Source organism: Ipomoea triloba, chromosome 2 (assembly GCF_003576645.1).
Source record: "Ipomoea triloba cultivar NCNSP0323 chromosome 2, ASM357664v1".
In the NCBI taxonomy this organism is placed as follows: domain Eukaryota; kingdom Viridiplantae; phylum Streptophyta; class Magnoliopsida; order Solanales; family Convolvulaceae; genus Ipomoea; species Ipomoea triloba.
The window spans coordinates 21,138,666-21,157,024 of NC_044917.1; the positions used below are offsets into that span (position 1 = coordinate 21,138,666).

At 35.2% G+C, this 18,359-nt stretch overlaps 2 protein-coding genes across 6 annotated transcripts; one reads left to right on the top strand and one right to left on the bottom strand.

The window, feature by feature from the left end:
• Positions 1 to 394: 394 nt before the first annotated feature.
• On the bottom strand, positions 395 to 11,928 carry LOC116004544 (ADP-ribosylation factor GTPase-activating protein AGD3-like). Of its 5 annotated transcripts, XM_031244651.1 has the most exons (20): positions 11,734 to 11,925; positions 11,455 to 11,600; positions 10,553 to 10,629; positions 9,447 to 9,547; positions 8,817 to 8,887; positions 8,419 to 8,481; positions 8,104 to 8,148; positions 5,839 to 5,904; positions 5,666 to 5,713; positions 5,452 to 5,547; positions 5,325 to 5,366; positions 4,278 to 4,499; positions 4,009 to 4,140; positions 3,701 to 3,928; positions 3,500 to 3,586; positions 3,105 to 3,419; positions 2,764 to 2,909; positions 2,348 to 2,438; positions 1,133 to 1,617; positions 395 to 840 (listed from the first exon to the last, which is right to left on the bottom strand). In XM_031244651.1, the coding sequence occupies exons 2-20, from the start codon at positions 11,515 to 11,517 to the stop codon at positions 711 to 713; spliced, it is 2,508 nt and encodes an 835-aa protein (XP_031100511.1). In that variant the 5' UTR covers positions 11,518 to 11,600; positions 11,734 to 11,925; the 3' UTR covers positions 395 to 710. The 5 variants fall into 5 exon arrangements, with proteins under 5 accessions (XP_031100511.1, XP_031100520.1, XP_031100504.1 ...); XM_031244660.1 differs by having other exon boundaries at positions 8,425 to 8,481; positions 11,455 to 11,925; XM_031244644.1 differs by having other exon boundaries at positions 11,455 to 11,925.
• Positions 11,929 to 17,036: 5,108 nt separating this feature from the next.
• On the top strand, positions 17,037 to 17,771 carry LOC116010903 (uncharacterized mitochondrial protein AtMg00810-like). The gene has a single exon (XM_031250397.1). It carries the CDS (start codon positions 17,037 to 17,039, stop codon positions 17,769 to 17,771), a length of 735 nt encoding a protein of 244 aa, XP_031106257.1.
• Positions 17,772 to 18,359: the final 588 nt, after the last annotated feature.

Below are 18,359 nucleotides of genomic sequence, written 5' to 3' on the forward strand. Positions count from 1 at the left end.
GAGACCGATTGGATTACGAGTTAATTTTGGGGCAGTGTTGCAAGATGCCGGTGTGTTACATTCAAATCCCTGTGGGTATTGCAAGTCCTCTCTTGCTTGACGGGAAATAATTGAATACTGTGTACCTATGGCCACCATCGAGGGTTGCTAGGTCGCCAGCACCAACAACGTGGTTTTTAGAGACGCCATGAATAGAGTTCCCATTGTTAGATTATTATAATTTGAATAAAAGGTTAGCTTTACAATTTGCGCGTTGTGGTTCACATCAAATATTTTGTCTTCTTATATTTAGTTGAAAAGTTAAAATGAAGCATCAGTCGATCCATGTCAGACAGGAAGTCTTAGACAGTGAAAAAAATGTGGGGTGTGAACTTCAGTTGTTACAAGGGCAAAAAATAAAAAATAATGAAATTAGTACTTTATTTTTGTATATGATTGTACAACAATCCAAAGTTCCCAGCTGTATCACAGAGAATACTAATTATGATCAAGAGTTGACACAATTCTTGGGAGCTTATTGCAAAAAAGGTGTATATACAGCTAATATTGTGCGTGCTACTTGTATAAGATCGATCCTCAAAGGATGGCAGTCAAAATTGAAGGGGAAAAAATGGATTAGAATTTGATGATTTTTGGACAGTCTGACTTGTACTGCAAAATTGAATTGGGTTGTTTGGTGGAAAAGGCATGTGCAAGCGATTCCCAGATGTTTAAGTGCATTGCAATGTGGTGTTTGTGAGTTTGAGGAGTCCAAGCAACTCTACATCACCCAGCGCCAACTCTGTAACCAGTTTAGAAGGAGTCTTGCCATCCTTATCAGTGGCATTTGGATCAGCCCCTCTATTTGAGTAGAAATAGCAAAAGTCAATTCTAGAAGTAAGTTGTTTTGATAAGTGTGAGCATAAATATAATATGTGCAGTCCAACTATCAGCTTAGGCTTTTAGTTGAGATGGAGCACTGATTTGATTTGGTATCAGAGCCATGCAAAAGATCATGAGTTCCACGTGTTGCGGCTTGTGTGAGCATAAATATACGTTGTGTGCAGTCCAACTATCAGCTTAGGCTTTTAGTTGAGATGGAGCACATTTAATTATTAATTATAAGAAAGAAAGATTGTGTATGTGAGGTTACCTGGAAAGTAAATGTTTGGCAACCGCAATTCTTCCCCTGATGATACTATGATGCAGTGGCGTCTGATCCCTTGAGTCGCAAGCGTTTATATTTGCACCGTGCTGTAGGAGCAGCTCGACCATGGCAATATCAGCCAATTGGCAGGCGAGGTGAAGCAGGGAACAGCCATCAAGATAATCATTCATGTAATAATCTTCACTGCCTTCAGCATCAAAGAAACAAGAAGAAGACTTGCTGTCTGTGCAGTTGAAGTTGGGCTTCACGTCTGAATCTGATAGTTGGTCTAATTTCATCGCAAGTGCAAGAGTCAAAGATTTACCAGCTGATGCATTTCCATTAATACCATTAACATCTGCTCCATAAACAATAACAAGACGGTATACAGCTTTCTTGTCATTCGTACGAACACCTTCCCACAGCTGTTCAGCAACTGAGAGCATGTTCACACTGTTATTTTCCTTGTGAACAAAACCTTTTTCTGCATACTGTAGTCACTCACCGCTGTTAGCCATCATATTTTAAAAGGATATGCATTTATTTACTCATAAATAAGCTTTTACCATAATGACTTGGGAGGGGTAATATGCAATCGGGAAATCCACCTAGCTCAACCAAGGTCAGGGTTAACTGGAATGATCGAAAGCATTACAAAACTAGATAACATAAATATCCACAATACAGAAGCTACTACAGAGATCACCTCTGTCATGTTGATTTGAGTCCTCCAAATTTACTGCTTACTGAATCCCCCTCAATACAAACATTCTCATCTCACTAAACACACCCTAAACATGTTTAGACTTGAATAGTTGAATCATAGTGCTTTCTTCACTTGTTTGAACCAATTAACGAAGGAGATGATAGAGGTTTGAAGAGATAAGGATTCTGAAGTAAACAGATTTCATCCATATGGAATTTTCTTCAATTCATATACAAGGGAGAAATCTCATAGGGAAGGGATTCAAGAGATGAGGACTACAGCAAGCATAATCATGACATGTGGATTGTGGAAAGGATGCAAAGTGGCAAATGCAAGACTATGTTGATTTTTAGTCAGGAAATTGGAAAAATAAACTTTCTTGTGTAATGGTTAGGGAAATCTTAGGATCATCTTACACCAATCTGATAGTAACATATTAACCATTTTAGACTATGTTTTACTACCTTTTAAGTGGCATGTGATGTGAATAAATGGTCAAAAGTTTGAAGTGATACCTTTGCATGAATGAACTTCTCCTTCACTGAGATTTGATCATTGTGATTGGGTTTGGGGGAAAACTGCTTGCGTTTATCCAGCTCAACAAACCTATAACACAGATATTATACATAAATTTCACAATTATAAATGAAGAAATAAATGCCAATGGTGCATTAGCTGAGGTTGTTATGGTTAAAGGCCTAAAGTGGGTTCCATTTAATATTTATGTCAGTTCTTTGTACCCAATACCCACATATAATTTATTGTAATGATCTTCAGTTATGTTGTAGTGATTCTTTCAGCCATGTTGTTCCTAACTATCTAACTTCTTAAGTGATACTTATAACATCATCACTTCAAAAAAATAATACGGAGTAATAGAATAAAATAAGATGAAAAACATTTTGGTCTTGCTAAGATTCATAATGCATACCACTCTGGTATCTCATCATCCTGAAATGTTGTGCTCACTTGCAACAATTCCTCCCATACAGAGTTTGCAAAAGCATTACCCAATGCATGAAACAGAGTGATGATAGAAGGCTCCCAGACTTTAACATCAAGTGTCAAGGATCTTACCTGTAAACGTTGATCCATAAGTATTTGACACTATGACACTGAAGAGATGTAAGAAGTTTGATGCAAATGATAATCCATATTATTTCCCTCCCCTTCTTCTCCATATTTTGCTTCCTTTGTTCATTGAATTCCCTGAACATGTTATTGCTGAAAGCTACCTAGTAATGGAGAATTGGAAAAGAAAAGTTTACTTGCCTTTGATATATGTACACCAAGGTTTCGGTGAACACCAGAACATTCAATACATATTAGAATACCAAGATTGAGAGATGCCCACTCTGGTTCGGGAGCACCACAGTCAGCACATATATCATTCCCTGGCAAACTCTTTAATGTGTCAACCAGTTTTCCTGTCTGCATGTAGACAGGTATCTGCAGCGTGCTTCTCGATGGACGCATAATGTTTTTAGAGGCAATATTCCTACCAGATGAGTTATCTTCAATTGCCCTTTGATCAATATCGGGAGGACTTGCAATGGAACTATTTTCACTAGTGGGACTGAGACAAAACTGCTGACATAAAAGAAGTCATCATTAGTAAGTTGATGATAACACACTAAAAACAAGCACAAAACCACTTTTCCATTTACCCTCTCAGCTGTCTGGGAAGTGAGCAAAGAAGCAATCACTCCAGTTATTTTTTCAATCCAGTCCATTTGTTCTGTTGCACTCTCTGCCTGCATTGTCAAAGTCCCCTTTTCAATTGTTAACTATACACGTCTATAGTAAATAGCCACAACACAGTCCTGAATACTGCTTATATATGACCAGACTGATGCTTAGGACTTTACTTGCAAAGTATAATTCTTTGTTGGTGATATTATTCTGAAGCAGAATCTCAGATCAGATTGTTCTGCATCCTTTTTAATTGTTGATGTCATCAGATTTACTGTGTGACGTGCAACAGCTTTTTCATCATGTACACCACCATGATAATGAGAGGAAAGCCACCGACTCAACAGCCCTGAACCCGATTCTGAAGAAGAGCTTTTATTTGAAGCATTTGTATTGGAATTTCCCTGAAATTATACATGCTGCTGCACAATTCAGAAAGAAAATATACTTGAAAAAGTTTTGAAAAATTCTCTTGGATGCTTACTGATATCCTGTTCCATTGTTTACGGTAATAGTACAGCATTCCTCGGCTATCAAGAATGAAGAATCTTCTTTTCCAGTCACCTCTCAAATTAGAAGAACGTTTTGAGAGATATCCTTGCTTTATAGTTTGTACCTAAACTATTGAAACCTTAGCTATAGATGTAATAATCAGCAGTAAGTTTAGGAGCAGCTATATATTCTGAAAGGAACCAAAAGAAATTATGTTACATCTACAAAAAAAAGAAAAAAGAAATGAGAAAATACAAGTACCTTTCCTTCTACAGTTGACTGCATTACTGCTTCTATCGCTTTATGAGAACTTCTGGGAAAGGATTGTATCGGTATGGCATCACCATTCGGAGGATCCGGAGAAGCACCAAAGGACCGCTTACTGTCTTGATCAACTTTCTTTTGGTATTCTTCCATCCTTTCCATAAGAGCTGCCTGCTCAGACATATAACTTTCTCTGCTCTTCTGTGTATAGGCCAAGAGCTGTGACAAAACAACTCACTTCACTAGTAACTCTTAAATAATTACAAAGCCAAAAAGAGAAGAAGCAAAACCATAACATACTATCAAATTACAAATAAAATCCTCTGTTATTCATATCATTTTAATCGAGTTGTATAGAAGTCACCACACTGCATGCATATATCAATTTTTACTCCAACCCCAAGAGAAGAGGAAGAAAAGAAGACCACAAAATAAAACTTTTAACTCATTTTTCATAATACTACTAGAAGTGGATTCAAGTAATAAGAGCCCACGTGATGCTATAATGACCATCTTTCTTATCTTTGATAAAAGGTATTTCCTTTTACCACATTAGACATATTTTTCATAATCCCACTTTAGGCAACAACTAGCTTAATATCAGACGATTTTGTAAAATCATGATTCATGAAGTAAAAAAAGTCAAAGAAATCACGTGCTTTATATTTCCTTTTACTGCTAAAATCTCTCAATCCTTTAAATATCATCTATTTGTGGCTATAAATAAATAAGCATGCAGCAGAATGAGCAAAGTTTGTCAAAGCTCACCAACAAAGTTAATTGTTCATAACAGTATCAGTGGGATCCTAATATTTAAAGACAATATCATTACATGTACAATAAACTTCGAATGAAAAACATCCCCTATTAGTTTCAGAAAAGCATTTTACTTCAAAAAAATTTCAACCATATTTCCTTCATCATATGCCAAGGGTGAATTACTTCTACTTTCAACCCTGTAAAACAAATAAAAATCCTTGTGCAATAGTGCAATACAATAAGCAGCATTAATACGTAATGAATGAACATGAAATAGCAAATTACCTGGTTGATATAAGGCTCCATCTGATTCAAAAGTTCATATCCCTGCATGGCAGATTAAATTTCAGATTGCAGCACTAATGCATTGCATAGCAAGGCAAACAACTGAAAATTTTCTTTACTTTAGCACCTGCTTAAAATAACGAAGATGAGCATCCATTGTAGCAGTAACAGCTTCCAAAAACTCAAACTTCTTTTTTGCCTCAACAGAGGTAAGAGCTCCAAACTGTATGGATCGATGAACAGTCAAAGATTTGGGTACACAGCCATTCCTCAAGTGCATCTTTATTTTGTCATTAATTCATGAAGCAAAGAAAATATAGCGGAAAACAAACTTGACTGACCAGATTAAAGCGTGCATACTCAAAACTTGATCTTGACTGGTAAAGTTCCTGGAACGGCTCTCTACCAAATTAGAATTTACTGAGGATAGTTACCCATGACATACTATCTGCTCAACTAATGATAGAAAAGGAATTATTCTTCATAGTAAAGCATAAGAAGCATTGTCTGATACCTCCTCAATGGCCACAGCTATGTCCAACCTAGTACTTTTCCTCAATGACAAAAACTTCTCACGAGCCTGAAGGATGAAAATAGACATTATATTTAGAACTTAGTCATGAAGAACACCCAATTAATCCAGTCTGTAATTCCTCACGGAAATACAGAACTTGTATCACTTTGATTAACACCAGTCTGCTGTGAGTACAACAAATTCCAGGATATTAAGATGGACTGTACAAAATGTAATTAAGGAGAAAATGTCATCCTTCATGTTGGACTGTATTATCAAGGCATATTATGTATCTTGGACCCAATAATTCATCTCAGCTGCTCAGATTTGAAGACATTTTGCTACATTGAAAAGTACTTTTTTCCTTTTGGTACATCAGAAGAGGAAAGGAGGTCGAACTCCTGACCTTAGGCTCTAGGAGACTTGAGGCCTATCCTTGAACCATAAGAGGGAAGGGAAATGTCATTGGCCTCACATCTACCAGAATAACTAAATTATCAGCTCAACAAGCAGAAGATCTGGAATGACTTCTATCCCAGTAAGAAAAAAAGCCTCTCTAACTTACCACCTAGTCTAGCAAACACATTCTTTGAACTGTCTGTTGAAATATAGAAAACCCTGTGTGACCCCAGGTTTAGCACATAACGCAGCCCATACTATTCCTATATAAGCATGTGTATCTCTCTTAGAATGTATGCGATCTATTATAACTAATACAATCATATATTCTTTTTTTTTTACATAGATTTGCTTCTACTTAACCGGAGGGTAGTGGCTATTTGTCACTCGTCAGGTCTTTCAATCTCTCAATTTCCACAATGTATTAGAGCCATAATTTGAAAAAAAAAAAAAAAAAAAAAAAAACTTTTAACTTCTCTGTCACCACCCTATTAATAATAGAGAAAATATTTGATTCACCATCAATGCATAGGTGCTATGCATCAATGGTGGACCAAAACTTGTCACTTCATTAAAAATAAAAGTCAAACATTGACTGAGCCCTTGTTTGAAAGTAATAATGTCTAACATAATGATAATAATTTAATTATAAATAAATCTATCTTAATTTAAAAAATTTCCCAAATTACTGAGTAAGAATGGTCAACAAGAAGAATGCATTGCTTTTGGCCTCCACTTAAGCAAATGGTCATCAACAATTGTTTTATAGCCATGGGGAAGGAAAACAAATAAATTCCTCTGCATATGCTTGCTTAGCAGCCTGCTCTATGTCTTCCAAAGTTGCAGATTTTTTAAGGTAATGATACTTTTATATGCAAGACCTTTAGAAGAAGATAAAACTATAGAGGTACACTGATAATAGTGTGAAGAAGGATTCTAAAGCAGATGGTATTGTTTGTCCAAGAAAAACAAAGCAATTGCTATATTATCTGACATGAAGGTTGAGAAATAGTCAAGTGTGAACTCCCAAGTCTAAAACTTGAAAGAAACAATTAAACTGACTGGTACCAGTACCATTTGATTTCAATCTTTGTAGGACAAATATTAGCAAGTTCTCTCTCCCTATGCATTATTCGACTAGAAAATGTCAGTGTCTTCCTTGAAGAATCAGCAACAAATGAAACGTATGGCTGAACTTGAAGGCATGCTGCTTGCCAGAGAGTTCGAGGGTGCTAGAGATGAAAATGAGCATGCCACCAACAATAGTACATTAGGGCTAGGTTTTATTAATTGAATAAGATTTATTTTTAATTAAATAATTTACAATTATGATAAATATTATTACTATTTGCAAACAAGGGCTCAGCCAATATTTTGACTTTTAGATTTAACAATGTGGCGAGCTGTGGTTTACTGTTGGTGTACAAAACTTATGAACGGAATGTGCATCAAATATTTTCTCTTAGTAATAATGTATTGCAATACATTCTAAGAGAGACACACATGCTTATATAGGAATATTATGGGCTGCATAATGGGCTAAACCTAGGGCTACACTAGGGCTAAGCTAGGGTTTCTTTTTCAACACGGTCAAAATCAAATGTTACACTATGAAAAATATATTACACCCATAATGAAAGCCAATTGTGATATAGATAAAGAGATAGATATGTCCATCCAAGTTAAACAGAGTTCATTTTGAAAATAACTACAAATTCATCTAATTATATCAACCTATATACAACTGAAGACTCATAACCTAAATACAACTGAAGATTCTTTAAATGCAAACTATAATAGCAAAAAGAGACCTGATTATTAATAGAAGAGGCATTTTACTTTGAACTGCTCACTAGTGATACCAACCTGATCATAGATGACATTAGCTTTGTCAAAACGCTTCCGAGCTTCCTGCAATAACCCAATATTCTCATAACTCATGAAAGCTACAAGGAAAATCTGTCTATTTATTCAACCATTGGGGGTGTAGGATGGGTATGGATATGGATCCCACTGTGAGAACAAAATATCCTATTGACAGATTAGCACAAAGAAAACATTATAAATTCCATCACTTTGGACCTTGCTAGAAAGTTTCATAATAATCAAAATATCCAAAAACCTAGAATGTGCTATAATGATTGTATACATAAAATGTCAAGCAAAAGTAACGAGTAGTACCTTCACCTGTGGAATCTCAACCACAGCAACATGTTGTAACTTCTCCGTTAGTGTACGCTCTACCTTAGAAAGATATTCAGAGGATGTCATTGAAGGAAACTTAAAAGAAGATAAAGATGTCTTAATATTCACATCAGGCTAAAATATTGAAAGATGAAATCATATTAGCATATAAAAGCCTACGTTTCTAACTAGTGCAGCCTCAATAAACAAGTTTATGCACACTCGAGCAAGGATGCAAGGTTGTAGATTATATCAACACAGGCATTACAACTCTAGGCTAGAAAAAAAAAAGAAAAATAGAGAGTTTGAAACTCTTTTTGCAATACCCCAAAATACTCATAAAAAATAGCATGCCGCCAGATGAATTATAGAAAAAGTAGCAAGATAATTGCTACCTGTGATCGGAGAACTTCCTTGTATGTTCCAATTTCCCTCAAGGCAATTGAAAAATTAACCATATCAGGACCTATGGGTGCAAATACCAAAAAAAATTGAGAAACATTGGAAGATGAAGAGTTTAACACCTAATTCTTTGCTCAAATTAAGCATTGCTATGTAGAATTTCCAAATAAACAAAAATGATATATTTACTCATAATTGCATGATTTGTTGTAACTAGATTGAAATTCTTATTGAGTTATTGATATGGCATTTGAAAGTTGAAGCCTTGCTGCCCTGGCATCCTCTACCTTTTTCTTTTTCTTATAATGAGTAGCAATACCAAAAAAAATGATAAACTAATTGCTCTAGCCATTTTAAGAGATACTTTACTCAATAATCTGTGATTACCTCAAGTGATTTGGCAGGAATTGAAGAAATCCAGACACTTATTTCAACTCCTAGCTAAAGAAGTATGTTGAAGTTACTAGTGTCTATTTTTCTTCATATAAACAAAACTTGTGGTAAGATTTTATCTTAAAGGCTTCAAGCACATTGTCCAATGAAAATAAACTTGCCTTGGGCTTCGAAGTAAGAAGGGGAAAGGGAGCAGAAACTTAATTGACTACAAAAGAGAAAATATACACCTCCAAATGCCACAGAAGTTGGATCATCATGCCCTCCTCCAAAGATTTCAAGGGCACTAGCAAAAGAAATGTCTGTGTCATATGCTTCACCAATCCCTTCCCTGTGACAGTAAAAAGAATAAACCCTGTAACGATAATGCCGTTGCAGGAGACTGTAATAATGCGAAAGAGAGGTAGTAAGCAGAATGGCTGCTAGACTTGGATAATGCACTCAGTATTTTGCTAGAATTATACTTAATCAAGAAATTTAATAATATATATAAGTTGCAATAGAGAAACCAATTGCTTGTGAACACTTCATTCATCCTCTCTAACAGAAACATGGATATCTTTACATAATAAAAGGTAGTGTAAAGGAATGAACTACAGAAAGTTTCAGCATTAGAAAACAAGACAAAAGAATGGGAATAGTCACTAGATAAATATAAAATTCACATGCTATGATGCAAATATTAGGAGAGGGAGTAATCATGGTTGAGTAGACAACAGGAAAACCATGATGAGACTGACAGCATCCTAAACAAACTTGCTAAAACTATTATAGGGCCAGTTTAAGGAACCCATGCTGATATGGAAGTGGAAGTAGGAAAGCATCATGGCTAATTAATTACAAATACTCCAGGGTAATATATGTGTGAATGCTAGGCTTATGTAATCCAAGATAGGCCTAAGATTGGTAAAGGTCTTATAATACAACAAGTGAATGGTATGTGATCTTAGTGCTGATATTCAGCACAGAACACAATAATATTGACAACTTTCCAGTGTTCAGAGGCAAATGACAGCTCATACCTGTATAATGGCTGAGAGAAGATCTAGAACGCAAACACCTAAAAGTTCTCTAACTTGTTTTTCTTACTAAAAGCCCAAAACATACAAGCATTCTCTAATGAGGTTGTTTCATTAGCACTTTGTCAGTTATTTAGTTTTATCACTGTGGAGGGCCTCTCCCACCATCCCATGTATCCTGTAGTTTAAAATTTGTAACTTCCATTTTTATTTAAAAGAAACATAACAATAATCGAAAGAAGGTCAATTGATGGAATACTATGCAAAGTGAGCATCATATTAATTATGAGTTAATATAGCAGGGTATAAAAACTTACGTATACTTCCGGCATCCTTTACAAAATTTTAAACATTTCTCCTTCAATACCTCAGCATTGTCCTCCATAGATTGCATCTGATTAACCATGTAAAAAGTTAAGACCTCCATTGTTTTAAATGAGGGAATATAAAACAGAACCATTTTTGTTTAGCCTGTGCATATTAATTTGAAACATAGGAAAACATATCTTGTAAAATGCAAGAAGACTGGAAGAAGGCAACCAAAAAGGTACTATTGCCATCATAATACATTTTTCACACTACAAAATGTCAAAAAATTATTGATGCTTCATTTTACCTAATGCAACAGCAGACTAATATTTTCATTTTGATGCAACATGTCAACCATGTGAGAGCGGGCACACTTCTGTCAGTATGGATACACATATTATACTTCTCAAGGTACACATAGTATGAATTCAATATTTTGTTGGGAGCTGATATTCCAACTGGAGAAAGAATTTGAAAATTTGGTACTATTTTTACAATAAACCCTTTCTGATAGACAAAAAAAATCTTGGTATACACAATATAATTATATGAACAATTTGTTGATATTCCAGCCTTCCTATGAATTCCTTTTTCCTCCCTCTCCAAACAAAAAAAGAAGGCCCGCAGAGAGTATCCAAAATTTTCATCTTGGCATCACACTACCATCATTATAAGACAAGCAAACAATGCCTTCACTAACAATCCTCTGTAATCAGGCTATGTTTCTCCCAAATAAAGTCAATGAATAAAAAAAGGAGAAACTTTTACGAATCAAATTATAGTTATTGAAATGATCACATAAAAATCATGTATCACGAAATAGAAGCAAAAAGGAAAGCTAAAAGCACGAAAATGCAAATGATCATCATTCCTCAAATCCATCCATTATCCATTAAAATATAAAAGAGACCTGCTGGCGAAACATAGGCGAATCATCGAGCCGGCAGGGGGAAGGTATCGCGCTTTCCTGCATCTGATCAAAACCGGCATACCCTCTAAGCACCCGCAATATCAAGATGAAGAAAATCCCCCAAGGCTCCGACTAAATACCAGACTCTTTAACCCGCATTCAATAACAACAAAAACCCAAACTCAGATCAGCAAAAAAATATGAAAACAACCATCCAATATTTTCAAAAAAAAAAAATTTAAAAAGAAGCAATCTTGAAACACAAAGGGGATGAAATACAGAGAGTGTGGGTGCGTGGGGGGAAGCGAGATAACGAGGGAGAAGGTTAGCGAAAATGGTGGAAGATGGAAATTTGGTATAGAAAGGTGCGATATTTCATGGCCGTCACTAGATTACTTCCATTGGCTATATGTGACATTGAACAAACAGTAATCTCTGTCTCTCTCTCTGGCTTCGATTTTTAACTGTCGAGTGCGCGCCATGCGTGAATGTTTGCTTGCCTGCCCCTTACCGACCAACTCAAATTATACCGCGATGATGTCTACCGAACTCCCATGTGATTTTTTAAAACGAAAATATGTTGTTTATAAATGGACTAGTTTTATACGCGCATTGCGGGAATGGGTTAATACCCAATGTTTATATTTAAATAAATATTTGAAAGTATATCAATGCAAAATTATATAGGAAAAGTTTATACATGGGTAATTGAATGTCGAATTTTTTTATTTAAATATCTAACTCAAAGTATATGAATCCAATATAATATAAAAAATTCATTATAATTATTACTAAAATAAATGTTTGCAACCTTGTAAAATCGATAGTCTAAATATTTGGTCTAAAAATGATAGTCTAAATAAATACTACTTTTCATTTGAATTTTTCTAAGTGTTCTTAATTCTCTTTTGAGTAACATTGTCATTGTCTTCGATCATCTTTACTATTTGTTCTCTTCCTGTTTGTTGGTAGTGTGTTATTTGCAATTCGGTTATTGTTGGTAGGTAACATAGATGACAACGTCATGCAATGAGATTATGATATAGGAGTTATGGACTTTCCTTTAGGTGTTCTGCTTGGGGTTCATTTGGTTCAACCATTATTGTGTGAATGAGTTATTGTGGATAAATAAATCCATAGTTTAAGAAAAAAGATTAAATAAATTAATAAAAGTTTGAAAATTTAAAACATTATATATTCCAAAGATATTAAAAGGTAGTTTCTCGCTTCAATTTGCTGGGTAATGTGTTATTTGAGTACTTTCATTGTCAACAAATCCCCCAAGTAGTTAATATGATTGGTTTTAAACTATTCTTTCTTATTTTTTTCATGGTATTAAAAAAATACATATGTATCATTTTTGGTGTAACTACTAATTTATTTAATTCAATAAGAGTAAAATAGAGTGATTCCGCTTCAATTTGTTGGGTTATTTGAGTACTCTCTTTGTCAACCAATCCTTAAGTAGTTAATATAATTAGCTTCAAATTATTTTAAAATTTTTTTGTCATAGTATTAATAAAATACTTGGTAAATAAATATATAACATTATTTTGTACTATAACTTTGATATTTAATTACAAAATATTGTAAAAATAAGATAATGGACAATGCAATGAATATCAGTTGATAAATTTGAATGTAAAGAATCTTTGAATGAGAGAAAATAAAGACAATATAACTAATGAAATTATTTCTCTAATTTAATTTAATTTTTTGATAATGAATAATTTTTTCAAATAAAGGTATTGTAGACACATAATTCTAAATTAAAGAAATATATATGTATCATTTTTTGTTGTAGCTACTAATTTATTTAATTTAATAATAGTAAATAGAGTGTGAAACTTAATTATGTCAAATTTGATTGAGATAAGAGTAAATACAGTGAGAAACTTAATTATGTCAAATTTGATTGAGATGAGGTTCGAACCTAAGACCTTTCTTATAGAAATTAATGGGTAAGTTAAAAGTTAACGGAATATTAACGGAGAAGATAATATTTAACGGAAAACTTAACGGATAATCATAAAAGTAAGGTTAAACTAGGTAATCTCTATTAATAATATTAATCTGAATTATCTTAACCATCTATTTGATCAAATAATTCATCTGAACCATCCATTTGATTAAATAATTTTACCGCCATTTTTCTACCCATTTTAGGCTTAACTCTCTTTGGCTCTTATTAGTATAGTAGATATGAGTTATTACAAGAATGTACACATATTAGATTGTGTGTAATTTATCTAATATGAATACACAATTTATTTTGTGTACATTCTTGTAGTAATTTGTGTGTATTTATGAAGGATCTCACGATTACAGATAGATGTATTTGAATATTAACGCATAGGTTCCTCTTAATGGAAATATTATATAATAATTTTTAATTTCTAATAAGGAAAACAACACTTTTAGTTCTTGAATTATTTTACTTTTGAAAATTTAGTTTTTAATAATTGATTCGAACAGATTTAGTCCCTTAATTGTTCATTATGTTGCACTTTTAGTCTCCATTATCATATAATTATCAAACTCTCTTTTAAGAGGTTTTTTTTTTAAAAAAAATTTAAAATCAATATCTATGGTTAGAATTTTACTCTCTCCATTAATAAAACATTTGGATCAAGAATAGCAGCTAAACCATAAATATAAGGAATATTACTAAAATATGATATAAATTTATCTATCATATTGTTAACTAAACCAGACAAAATAGGATCTTCAATAAAAGAAGTAAGAGTACTAACAATTGTAATGCATTCAGTTACAACTAAATGAACGTTAGGCTCATAAACTAAAGAAAATGATTTTGTAGCACTATCAAATGATTGAAGAATTGCACAAACATTACTAGCTACTTCCCAATGTTGAGATGTAATTACACAAGCATCACTAGTTTGATTACTATTATACAAAATAGTTATTACCTCATGATATGGAGCAGTTTCACATAACAATTTATATGTAGAATTCCATCGAGTAGGTGTATCTAAACTAAAATGTCTTTTTTTTAAACCATGTTGTGCACACAATATTTTAAATTCATTTTTTTTGTTTTTATTGTATCTAAGCCATTTAACACATTTTCTAATCGGTTCAATTAAATCACTCAAACTACTCAATCCTTCTTGAACACATAAATTTAAAACATGAGCACNTACTTTTTTATATTGTGGTTGTAAAGTTTTTTTAACAAATCTTTCAAAACGAGTGCTTTCGGATTGACTAAAAGGTAATTCATCACCAATTATAAATCTACCAAATTCATCAATCATTGTTTCTCGTGAATAAGTAAAAATACCTCCGCCGGGGCTAGCATACCCGGAAATTTGCGTTTGTCCTCTCTCGAGTTGTCCTTCATCATTCCTAATATTGTGTATAGAATTCAAGTGCCGACTAAGAGTTCTGGTGCCACTTGTTCCGGATTGCCAAGAAAATGGTTTTTGACTCCTCTTCATAGTTGCACATATTTTACAACTTACTAAATATCGATTGGAGGATCCTTGAACGAGTGTTTTTTCAAAGTGTTGCCAAACCCATGATGTTGGTTTCCTTCCCCCATCCGTTGGAGGAATAGGTGGAAGATTGGCGTCACCTATGGATTCTTGAGTAGAAACAAATTGATGTTGATCAATTTCTTGTGAATCTTCTCCTACATTAGAAAAATTAATTGGCCTCTTACCGGGATTGCCACTATAAGCCATATATATGAGATTAGGAGTACAAAAATAAAAAATATAGGACTAATATATTTTTTTTTTGAAAACAATATAGGACTAATATAATATTATAAGAATTAAAAATATAGGATTATAGAAATTAAAAATATATAAATTGAAATTGAAAATTTGAAGTTATGAAATTTGAGAGGTTGAAAAAATATTAAAGTGAAAAAATAAATAAGAATAATAAAATTTGTAAAGAGTAAGAATATTAGGAGAATTGTTGTGATGAGTAGAAGTAAGGGAGTGTAAGATTGAAAATTTTTGTGTGGTAAAAATGAATTGAATTAAAGGTATTTATAGGGTTCAATGGTTGATAAAAAGAAAAAAAAATAAATAAAAAAAAAACTATCCGGCCAGTGCAACGGCCAAAATTTTGGCCGTTGCACCGGCCAGAAATTTGAGAGTAGCCTCTGCCGGAGGCCAGGCTAGGCTTGGCCTCCGGCAGAAGCTACAAGCAAATGTGCAACGGCCAAAATATTTGATTTTGGCCGTTGCACATTGCAGGGCTAATAGTTTTAGCCTTTTAGGCCAGCTGCCACAATGTGGCAGCTGGCCAAAATTAATTTAAAATTTTTTTTTTTATAAATTGTAATTTAGCCATGGCAACAAAGCTGCCATGGCTGCACTTTCCCGGGCCTGGGCCGGTTAGGGGCCTGGGCCGCGCTTGGGCTTGGGCCCTGGGCCGGTTCCGTGCCGGGCCCCGAATTTTTTTTTTACAGGACCTGAACCGGCCCTTAATAAGCCGGTTCCGGTTCGAGCTAAGCCTGGCCCAGGCCCAATAAGGCTCGGGCCCACTTTTTTTCGGGTCGATTCAGGGTTGGTTCGACCTTGAACCGGCCCGTGGCCACCTCTAGTGTTCGGGTGTACTTATTTCGTTCAAGATGTCCGTCCTCAAAATGGCAAACTTGAACCTAGATCTCTCAAGTGCATATTCTTGGGGTATTCTAGCACTCAGAAAGGGTATCGGTGTTATTCTCCAGACTTAGGGAGATACTTGGTGTCGCTGATGTGTCATTCTTTGAGGATACTGTGTTTAAAGACGTTTTCCATCCTTCGGATTATAGTTCGGTATCAGATGATTTTCTTACATACACTGTTACTGTTCCTTCTGTGAGTAGGCCTCCCATCACACAGGTTTATCATAGGCGGCCAAGAGGAGTTGAAACACAAGTAACTTTACCAATTCCACCAGTTAATCCTCCCTTGCCAGAGACTTTGTCGACGGATCAAGAGCTTCCGATTGCCCTACATAAAGGTAAACGTCGTTGTGTTCATCCCATTTCGTCCTTTGTGTCATATACTGGTTTGTCTTCCTCTTCACGTGCGTTTGTGTCTCAGTTAGAGTCAGTTTTAGTTCCAAAGTCAATGAACCAAGCTATGTGCCATGATGGCTGGAGGCAAGGAATGAGCGAGGAGATGGTTGCCCCAGAAGACAACCGAACGTGGGATTTGGTTGATCTCCCGCCTGGTAAAGTGGCTATTGGGTGCAAGTGGGTTTATGTTGTTAAGATGAACCCTGATGGCTCTGTTGCCAGGCTCAAAGCACGCTTGGTGGCTAAGGGATATGCTCAGACATATGGTATAGATTATACCGAAACCTTTTCCTCGGTGGCAAAGTTAACTTCTGTACGCATATTTATGTCTTTGGCTGCTGTTAATCACTGGCCTTTGTACCAGTTAGATGTGAAAAATGCGTTTTTGCATGGTGATCTGCTTGAGGAGGTTTACATGGAGCAACCGCCCGTGTTTATTGCTTAGGGGGAGTCTGGGAAGGTGTGCAAACTAAAGAAGTCTCTATACGGTTTGAGACAGTCCCCACGTGCATGGTTTGGGAGATTTAGTAGTGCTGTTATGGAGTTTGGGATGCGAAGGAGTGCGTGTGATCATACTGTCTTTTATAAACATACTAACCATGGGTGTGTTTTGTTGATAGTATATGTGGATGACATTGTAATCACAGGTAACGATGCAAGTGGAATTGATAGTCTGAAGTCATTCCTTGGGGCTGAGTTTCATACTAAAGATCTGGGAGTACTGAAGTATTCTTTGGGTATTGAAGTTGCTCGCTCTAAGAAAGGCATATTTCTCTCACAAAGGAAATATGTGTTGGACCTTCTTGATGATACGGGGTTACTTGGGTCTATACCATGTGATACGCCAATGGAACAAGGTGTCAAGCTTGTAGCAGGTGAGGGGGAGGTGTTTGAAGATCTTGAAAGGTATAGGAGGTCAGTGGGGAAGTTAAACTACCTCACGATTACTCGTCCGGATATTGCGTTTCCAGTAAGCATGGTAAGTCAGTTTATGAGTTCGCCTACACGGACTCATTGGGACGCAGCTGTTCGCATTGTGAAGTATTTGAAAGGTGCACCTAGGAAAGGGATCCTCTATGCTGATGATGGACACACAGGTGTTGAGGTTTTTTCTGATGCAGATTGGGCTGGGTCGCCTGATGACAGGAGGTCTACGACAAGATATTGTGTATTTGTGGGAGGCAACTTAGTCTCGTGGAAGAGTAAGAAACAGAGCGTTGTAGCTCGGTCAAGTGCAGAGTCTGAGTATAGAGCTATGGCCCCATGTGACTAGTGAAATAGTGTGGGTGCATAATCTTCTAAAAGAGGTAGGTGTGGAGGTGAAGTTACCTACTAAGTTGTAGTGTGACAATCGTGCAGCTATACATATCACGAACAACCCAGTTTTTCATGAGCGGACGAAACACATCGAGGTTGATTGCCATTTTATAAGAGAAAAAGTTCAACAGGGTTGATATCTACTGTGCATGTCCGTAGTGGTGATCAGCTAGCTGACATGTTCACTAAAGGGCTGAGTGGGAATTGAATTTCATATATATGTAACAAGCTGGGCATGTTTGATATCTATGCTCCAGCTTGAGGGGAGTGTTAGAGGATTTAGGTGGCAGGTGAGAGAATCACTCTCACACCTTAGAATTAGATATTTGAATTATGTGGCTCAATTTAATCCTTATCTTGTATAAATAGTTCTTTCTCCCTGTACATTGGATACACAGAAATATAGAAGAATACATTCTAGAGTTCAAACCTATTCACTGTTTAACATAAGTAAATTATCGGTTATTGGGTTTAGATGCACTAAACTAATAAGTTTGAGGGTATAATTGTACTTTTTTTAAGTTTAGGGGTCTAATTACACTTT